Here is a 10,318-nt window from a genome sequence, read left to right as displayed (position 1 = left end):
GCAACACTGAGGGTTGCGATCCGTTGCCGGACACGGAAAAAGACAAAGGACAAAAAAAAAAAAAAGAAAATTCAAAGATAAAGTTAAGTACGGAGAATAATATAATCTCCCATGTACTCTCAATCAAGCACTAATAAAAATAGTTTGTAATGTTTGTTTCCAATCTTGTATTTTTTAATAAAGAATAAGATATATAAAATAAAATAAAATATATATAGTGTGTGAGTGTGTATGACTTAACCCCTTGAATGAGTACAACTATGTGCAGAGACCTGTGAGTCTTTCTTGCAAATCACCAAACCAGGGGGTGGTCTTGGAGATAACCTCCAATCTTTTATCGACACATTGCAAATATCTTCCCCTAGCCTGTCATTTGTTCTTCAATCATATTTCTTATGGCACCTGTCTCATTAAGAAGGTTTAAATTTTTATGCATTAAAATGTAACTATCTTTTCCTTTTCTGGTTTGGCTTTCCTACACTAACAACCACAAAAATATTCTCAACTAATTTTTTCTTACAGGCTTACATTTCACATTTAAATATTTGATTCACAAGGAATATTTTTGTGTATAGTATAACTCAGGAACCTGATTTTGTTTTATTCCATTCAAAGAAGCAATTTCCCAACACCATTTATTGAATATCCATCATTTCCCTATTAATTTGTGAAGCTAATTCTATCATATACTAAATTCCCTTATATACATAGGTCTGTTTCTTGTACCCTGTTCTAATGATTGACTTCTGTTACAAGTCAGTACTACATTGGTTTAATCACAGTAACTTTGCATATATCTTAATATCTGGTGTTCTTTTTGAAAATTATCTTGGCTACCCATGTACTTCTATTTGTCCACATATATGAGGAGTTGCCAAAAAGTTTATGGAAAGATTCACATTCTCTTTTAATTCTATTTTTTCACAAACTTTGTGAAGTACCCTCATGTTTGAGAATTAGTATGTAAAAATAATTGAAATTTTGGAATTATTGCTCAAGTTACAGACTAACTTGGCAATAAATGACATCTTTTCAAGGTTGCATCCTCCCCTACCAGAATCAATATAATATCTTTCCCTATTCATTCAGGTGTTCATTTCCTTCAATAACATCTTATAATTTTCCTCGTTAAAGTTTTACCTAAATTTTTGTTTCTTTCTTGATATCTGTGTTGGTATTAAAGGGAGTCTTTATTTTCTATTAATGCTGCTAAACTTCCTGAAAGTCTTTAAATCTAACAGTTTGTCCATTCACTTTCTAATTTTATAAACTGTGACAATTTTTTCTCTTTCTTTCTAATCATACCTTTCTTTACCTGTCATCTTACATTGGCTGCATTCTCCAGTACAATGTCAAAGAGCTATAGTGACAGCTATCATGTCCTAATCGTTCCTGTTTAGATGCATCTTAATGGTGATAAATACAAAATTGTGGATAAAATGTAACATAAAATTTTGATAGACATCATTTATCTGGTTAAATGTTTTCTTCTATTCTCAGGAAAATTTTCTTCTGTTCTTTGCCAAGATCTTTACGTGTGTGTATATACAAAATTGTTCTTGATTTTTATTTAATACTTGTTTGGTATCTATTGGTATATTTTTTTCTCTTCTCACTGCTCTTGGGGTAAACCAAACTGACAGATTTTTCTAATGCTGAAACATCCTTGCCATAGCAGGTATTGTGATTACATTCCCTACACATATTCCATCATAGACTTATTATACAGCAGTTTGGCCTATACTTACCCTATACCAAGATTCTAAAATAAATCATGAGTACCCTAAACCAATCAGGATAACCCTAACCACTCTGTCAGAGTGACTTATTGAGGGGTTTGGACTTAACCCAGGCCTATAGCTATCAGCTCATGTCATTTCCCTGACCACCAGAAAGTGGTTCAGTTGGTCCAATGAGAGTGAAACTCAGAACTTTTGTTCAATTGGTAAAAGAACAAAACCTTTCTCTCTGCCACAAGGCATGAACTGATCACCTAGCCTTATCTACCAATTTCTGCTGGTAGGCACTTTGTGACCATGAAGGAAGCCAGCTAAGGAGAAAGAGGACATGGAGAAGATCATAGCTGAGTAGTTTATTGAAAAACACACCAGAGCCCATATCAAACTAACTCTAGTGTTTAAAGCAGCTGAAGTTGGAGTTGATTTTGGTTTTGGTTTTCTTACATCCAAAAACACATTGACTTATAAGCTGGTGTGAAGGTTAATTCTACGGGTCAGCTTGATTAGATTAAGGAATGCTGAGAAACCTAGTAAAGCTGTCTTTTTGGGTATTTCCATGAGGGTGCTTCCAGCAGAGATTAGTATGAGAGCCTGAGTGGACTAGTTGGGAAAGACCTGCCCTCAGTCTCGGCAGGAACCATCTAATCCACTGGAGGCCTGGAGAGAACAAAAAAACAAGAGAAAAAGGTGAATCTCTCTCTCTATCTGCTGGAGCTAGGGTACACTCTTTTCTCCTGTCGGTGGACATCAAAGCTCACAACTCTTCAGCTTTTGGGTTCCAGGACTTACACCAAGGACACCATTGACTTCCCTGGTTTTGAGGCCTCTAGACTTGGACTGAGCCATGCTGCTGGCATCCAGTTTGCAGATGGCCTATTGTGGGATTTTTTTTCACAAAAGCATGAGCTAGTTCCCCTAATAAATCCCCTCTCATATATTTATAAAATGTCCTATCAATTCCGTCTCTCTGGAGAACCATGACTAATACAACTGGCATTCAGAGTACAAATCCTACTCACTCATAGATGTATTTATTATTTAATACACTGAAGAACTTGGTATGCTATTTTACTTAGAATTTTTACCAATTATAATTTGAAATAAGTGTAGTCAAACTGAGTAAAAAAGCACATCATATGAAAGACTGTCCATTACACTATTCTGATGCCCAAGAATTTATTCATTTGTTCCATAAGTATTTATTGAGGACCTACCATATGTCAAGTACTGGGGATAAAATAAGGACCTAGACATAGTCACTGTTCTCAAAGAACATTGAGACCCGATACAGGCAGAAATATAAGAACCAACGTGGGAACTCTCAACCAGAACTGAAAGACTGGTGGCCCTAATCTTTTAAAACAAAGCTAACAAAATTTCCTAATTTTCATCTTAAAATTTTCATTACCACTTTTCATTCCAATTTATTTTATGGTTTCTAAGAGTTGGATACAATACCTGTATTAGATGGATCCAAAATTAACTGAAGAGATGGCTTATTTGTTTGGATGACTGAAACATCTCCAAATGTACTATCTGAAATCTCACTCGAACTGTGACAATCAACGAGAAGACTGCTTTGCCCTTTCTCAGAATCTCTCAAAATCTCTTCCATGGCTTTTTCCAATTGTTCATCACCATTGGAAACTATCTATAGACAGAGCAACACAATTCTGTTTCAATCTAGTATGATTCTGAAGCTTAATTTTATAAAAATATTTTATTTCTAAAGGAAATTAAAATATTCTAAATATTTAAATATTAGTTACTGAATACTAATTTACACCTAATTTCACATAGATATAATACATAAAAATCTTGAATTATTAAAACCAGCTAAATTAGAGGAAGATTATTAGCTTCACAAAAGGATTCTTCATAAACATTTCAGGCAATTTCCACACACATTTGACATAAGATTTTTTAAAATTAATTTATTTTATTTTATTTATTGAAACAATTGATTGTACATATCTGTATACAGCATTGAATATCAATATCTATGTGCAATATGTGATGCTCAAATCAGGATAACTAGTATATTCAACACTACACAATGTAATCATTTTTTGTAGACCAAAGATTTTATATACAGAGATTTCTTTTTCTTTTTACTTTTTAGAAACATATCTTAAAAATCAGATAACCTTAAATTTATGAGTTTTAAATGGAAAAACAAAAAGTTTAAACAGATAGGGCCTATTGTGAATATAATTGAAAATGTCATATTTCTTGTTATCATAGCATAAAGATATTTCTGACATCTTTACAAATTGTTTGCTAGCTGCCAAAAGGAGTATCTCTAACTTCTTTAAAATTTAATTTGATTCATCTTTTTCTTAAAAGCAGGTGAAACACAATGATCATAGCATAAAGATATTTCTGACATCTTTACAAATTGTTTGCTAGCTGCCAAAAGGAGTATTTCTAACTTCTTTAAAATTTAATTTGATTCATCTTTTTCTTAAAAGCAGGTGAAACACAATGCCTAAATAAATGTATTAAACATATTAATGCTAAAAATACAGGTATATAAAATTAAGGTCATTAATCATTTGAATAAAATTATAAAATTATATATTCTCAACGTAATATAAAATAGGTATTTAATAATCTCATATTTACAATGCATTTTATGAGACTGATATACTAATGCACTGTTGATGCCATAATGAATACTAAATAAAAATCATAAATAATATGTAGCACTTTTCACTAATTTTTCTATTCCTGTTTCTAGAGAACAGTTATATAATTCTCATGCATATATACTTGGGTTTACTTGCTTCTTTTTCTTCAACTTAGGATAGGCAACACAAAAATGAAAAAGAAAAAGAACCACATCCAAATAAAAACTTAACTGCTAAAAATATGACATATGTTTTAAAAATATTCAGACAAGTCAACTGTTAAATCGCACTCCAGAATGTTACCAGCTGATTTAAAACATTAAAATCATAAGAAAAACAGTCTCCAAAGTAAAAGCAAAGCATAACCATGAACATAATTAACTTCTAAAACCAAGCAGTAAGAGAAACAAAAACATCCACATAAATTAATGTGAGATTTAACTATTAAGTTTAATTTGACAATTATATTTTCTCTTTTTACTCTCCTATTCCTTCCTCCTAAAATTCCAAACTAAAAGGTAAATAACCAAAAGCAAAAGCATTAAAAAACACAAACCAAATAAGTAGCTTCTGGATAAATCAAACATTGATTTTATTCTCAAGGTTAGTACTTAAGAAAAACCTTTGAATTTTATGCCTCTCCCAAGAGAAGTTAGTTTCAAATCATAAAAAAAAAATACAATAATTGAAACAGTACCATATGTAGAAAAGAAAAAAATACCTTCAGTTGAGGTTTTTCATCATCCTTTGTAGAAATATCGTCTGCATGCTGAGGAACCAAAACAAATTCTTCACTGTTCAGTGTAGCCACAGAATCAGATGACCCACTAACCTTCTGTAATGAAGCTCTGACCTCCATTTCAGTTCTGCAAACTTCTCTTCCCACATCCACCTGGCAAAACTACAGGGATTTAAGAAAAAATAAAAATTACTGATTAAGAACATGAACTAATTAATAACATGAACAAATGAAGCTTTAAAAATGGCTAATGTGAAAAAGAATTCGGTTGGCTGGATAATTATCTCAAAATTAGGGAGGCTACCTTCTTGGACTAGGCCACATAATGGAAATGTACTCTCTTCAACCTGAGTTTCCAGACTAAAAGAACCATATTGTTCTCTGAAAAACAACACAAACTAGTTCATATCTCAACTAAACAGATTTACTGCTGTTTATTTGACACACACAGAATCTCTCTCTCTCTCTCTCATTTCTCCTAGAAATACTGCTTTCCTTTTTAATACAGAAAGGAAATAATTAAGCATGATACTAGAAATACCTACAAATTCACGCATGCACAAACAAAACTACATTCACTGAAATTATTAATTAACTCTAAATGTCTTCAAAAAACTTACTTCCTCAAGACCAAGTATTGTACCTTAGAATATTTTTTCTGGGTCACTGAAGTTGACTCACTAACAAAGAATTCAACACCCTAGGACATATGTTTTTCATCATCCTTTGTAGAAATATCGTCTGCATGCTGAGGAACCAAAACAAATTCTTCACTGTTCAGTGTAGCCACAGAATCAGATGACCCACTAACCTTCTGTAATGAAGCTCTGACCTCCATTTCAGTTCTGCAAACTTCTCTTCCCACATCCACCTGGCAAAACTACAGGGATTTAAGAAAAAATAAAAATTACTGATTAAGAACATGAACTAATTAATAACATGAACAAATGAAGCTTTAAAAATGGCTAATGTGAAAAAGAATTCGGTTGGCTGGATAATTATCTCAAAATTAGGGAGGCTACCTTCTTGGACTAGGCCACATAATGGAAATGTACTCTCTTCAACCTGAGTTTCCAGACTAAAAGAACCATATTGTTCTCTGAAAAACAACACAAACTAGTTCATATCTCAACTAAACAGATTTACTGCTGTTTATTTGACACACACAGAATCTCTCTCTCTCTCTCTCCCCCTCTCTCTCTCTCTCTCTCTCTCTCTCTCTCATTTCTCCTAGAAATACTGCTTTCCTTTTTAATACAGAAAGGAAATTAAGCATGATACTAGAAATACCTACAAATTCACGCATGCACAAACAAAACTACATTCACTGAAATTATTAATTAACTCTAAATGTCTTCAAAAAACTTACTTCCTCAAGACCAAGTATTGTACCTTAGAATATTTTTTCTGGGTCACTGAAGTTGACTCACTAACAAAGAATTCAACACCCTAGGACATATATCTTCTCTTTTCCAGACACATTACCACTTAGCATCAAAAAAAAAAAAAAGAAGAAAAGAAAAATAACACTTTCAACATTGCATTCATGTAGCAAACAATGTTTCAGTAATCAAATACAATGTAATTCTGTTTTCTGGATAGATCTCTACTTTACACCATAAAAACTCAATGCTCTCCATCATCTCCAAAAGTTCATATATTTATACAACTAATCTTAACTGAAGATAAATACTACAAAACAGACACTAAACTCAGCCCCGGGTTTACATGACTGAATAAGGCAGACAGGTATCCTACCCTCCTGAAGCTTACATACTAGTGAGGAAACAAGCAAGTCCACAAACTGAGATAAGTCCGATTCACTTTAAAGGCTATCAAGAAAATAAGGCAGGTTAATGCAACAAAGGGTAGCTGTGGAGAGTATAGGGACAACTTTAAGAAGGGTGGTAAAGAAAAGAACTCTCTGAGAGGGAAATATTTAAACAATCTGCTCAGTGACCAAATGGGTAACATGACAGAGCGGCAAGATAAGCAAGCTGGGGCTAAAATAAAACACACGATCTTGTAAATCATGACAAGTCTACTGATCCATGCCTAAAATCTCCAAGTAATGTCCTGTTTTTCTTTCTAATTAGGTTATGTTTTTCACTGCCACATATAAATACGGCTGCAGTATTCCATTTTGCCATTAGGTGACACTAACACCATTACTCTTGGTTTAAAAAAAAGAAAAGATTAACTTCCAGCTTCAACTCACACTTTGAAAAATTACTTTCCAACTTTATCAAACATCAAAATTTCCAAGAATATAAAAATAAAGAAGAATTGCACTCCTAGACTAGTGTAATTAGCTAGCCATCATTTATTTGTTATGCATGTTAATATCCTTTCTTTTTAAAACCCTTCAAGCACTTTAACCTATGCTCTATAGGTTTTTCTCACTTTGCATAGAAGTTTCTGAAAATGCAGAACATGTTACAGGCTATGCCTTTACTCTTCTAGGCTTCCCCATGAATCCTTGATTGCCAAGACACCACTCATTCCAGGTTTCTTTCCGTGGTAAATCCTTCTCCAAGTCCTCTCAGTTGCTGCTCCTCCACCTGACCTCTAAATGCTGGAAATTCCCTGAGTTCAAGTCTTGAGCCCTTTTCCCTTGCCACACACTCTCTCTAAGTAATATTTCTCATTGTCATGGATTGAAATAACATCTATATGCTAACGGATAGTCTCCAATATTTCTATCCCAATTTAAATGTCTCTTCTAAATTCCCGATGCGGAATCCAACTCTCTTCTTGGTATTTCCACATGGAAGTCTTATCAGTACCTTAAATGAAATGTGACCAAAATGGAATTCCTGATGTCTCCTTCAAACTTGTTTCTCATCCAGATTCCCCATTTCAATAAATAACACCACCTTTTAAGTTACTCAAACAAGGAACCTGGCTGTCATCCTTGATTTACCTCCACTTCTTCACTCTCCACATCAGCAAGTCATGTCAGCCCCACCTCCAAAATAAACCATTTTTCTTCATGACTACAACTACCACTCTAGTCCAAGCAATGCTCTTATCCACTATAAAAGCCCCCTAACCCATCACCTATATCCAGTCTTCTCCTCAATTTACTCTTTACAGAGCTGCCAAAGAAATTTTTTGAAAAATCAATTAGATCACATTAAAACTACAGATTAAAATCTTTTCATTACAAGACAAAATAAAAATGCCTTGCCAGGACTTTACAAGGCCCAATACACTTCTGACAGTGCCACTTTTTCATTGTAGCTTCTAAATCAGAGCAAGTCCTCCCGCTTCAGGGTTTTAGCTCTTGCCTCCTACCTTCAAACGGCTGACACCTTCAGGTATCAGTTTTTGTTCATGCATTCAACACATATTTAATTAGTCCATACTATGCACCAGAAACTATACTGGGAACTGAAGACATAATGATGAGTAAGACCACTGCAGTCCCTGTCTTCCTAGAGCTAACATTCTAATGGAAGAGACAGACAATACAGAAGAAAATAAATCAGGATCACATACTGCAGTACTACAAAAGGTGATAAAAAGGCAGAAGGCAATATGGGCCTACTTGATATTTGGGCTTAACAAGAATGAGTCAAGGGTTCAGATCCCCCTACCAGCCAGCCACCAAAAAAAAAGAAACAAACAAATAGACAAAAGTACTTGGGAGAAAGAACTTCAAGAAGAAGAAATAGCAAATACAGAAGCCCATATGTGAGAAAGGACTCACTGAGGGACTGAAAGGAGGCCATGGTAGCTTGATCATAGCAAGTGTGGGTGAAAGTAATATGAGATGAGATTTGGAAAGGAAGGCAGAGAAGCCTTAGTGTACTCCTGATTCCTAGGCTACCCAAATAAGCTCCCTTTCCAATCCCAAAACTCTGTTTTGTTTATCATAGAATACCCCATGCCTACCTGGTACATAGAAGATATTCAATAAATATGTTGAGCAAATTGTTAAAAGTACCAACCAGGTCAAAGTTCTCACAAATAGCAAATGTGAAGGGAGGATTCAAACCAGGTAGTCTGGCTTCGAGTACATGATCTGAACCGCTATGTTATGGTGTCTCCTAAAGACTCTTCATCTGTTCCTTGAAATCCAGGGTTGGTACCTGCTTCAATAGAATATCACTATGCATTGAACCTTCTCCATACCCTCTCCTCCATCAAACTTATCTGTCTCTTCCCCCAAAGCGTTCTCCCCAGATAAGAGATATATAGATTAACTGATAGTTAACTCTGAATTAGCATATTAATTGATAATAATTGTTGCACAGTTCAAATAAAATGTCCATTTTAAAAGTTTTCTTTAACACAAGGAAATGTCAGATATTCTGTCAAGCTAACAAGAAAACTATTAGTTTACCACATGTAATTTTGTGACCTCTTCAGAACATAGCCCAGATCTTGTCATTCTATTCAGAATTATGACAGCTCTCATTACAAGCATTAAAACTGCCTCAGAAGGCCATAGGGATACTTTTAGATGTGTGCCTAATTCTACCTTATTCAGCTGAACATTGACCCTGAATACGAAGATAATATACTTATCAGATTTGCACACAAAAATCTAAGGATCGCAAAGTTAATACTTTAAAATATTTCAACAGGCAAGAAAGGTCAGTAGTAAGATTTAAGTGGGGAAAGAATAGTCTTTTCAACAAATGGTGCTAGGACAATTGGCTATCCACATGCAAAAAATGAAACTGGACCCCTACCTCACATCACACAAAATTTAATTCAAAATGGATCATAGACCTAAATGTAAGAGCTAAAACTATATATCTCTTAGAAAAAAACACAGGAATAAATCTTCATGTCCTTGGGTTAAGTGGTGGTTTTTTAGATGTCACATCAAAATCACAAGTGACAAAAGAAAAAAAATAGATAAACTGAACTATACATCAAAATTTAAAATGTGCTGAAAATGACACATGAAGAAAGTGAAAAGAAAATCCACAGGATAAGAAAATATTTGCAAATCATATGTCTGATAAGGGTCTTGTATCCAGATGATTAAAGAAACTCTTACAACTCAATAAAAAATAATAATTGAAAGGACGACAGGACCCGAGCTGACAGTTCACCAGAGAAGTTCCGCTTTATTCGGGGGAGAAGCATACATTTATATAGAGCCGGGTTCCGGGAGAGGGTGGTTAGTACACAGGGCGGTAGTTGATTGGCCGGGGGCGGGTAATGATTTCTGATAGGCTGCACCTTGGCACCGG

General features: G+C 34.3%; 1 protein-coding gene across 1 annotated transcript in view; it reads right to left on the bottom strand.

Moving 5' to 3' along the window:
- Positions 1–5,228, bottom strand: part of LOC103599387 (rab GTPase-activating protein 1-like) — a 121,512-nt gene extending 116,284 nt beyond the window's left edge. Inside the window, exons 1-2 of the mRNA XM_008583493.1 lie at positions 5,091–5,228; positions 3,198–3,390 (exon numbers count right to left, since the gene is read on the bottom strand). Of these exons, the coding sequence (XP_008581715.1) occupies positions 3,198–3,390; positions 5,091–5,228 (331 nt within the window). The remainder of the gene's footprint in view (positions 1–3,197; positions 3,391–5,090) is intronic.
- Between the last annotated feature and the right edge of the window lie 5,090 nt (positions 5,229–10,318).

The sequence above is a fragment of the Galeopterus variegatus genome, unplaced genomic scaffold (assembly GCF_000696425.1).
Source record: "Galeopterus variegatus unplaced genomic scaffold, G_variegatus-3.0.2 Scaffold2939, whole genome shotgun sequence".
Classification (NCBI taxonomy): Eukaryota; Metazoa; Chordata; class Mammalia; order Dermoptera; family Cynocephalidae; genus Galeopterus; species Galeopterus variegatus.
This window is presented reverse-complemented; position numbering and strand designations above follow the sequence as displayed.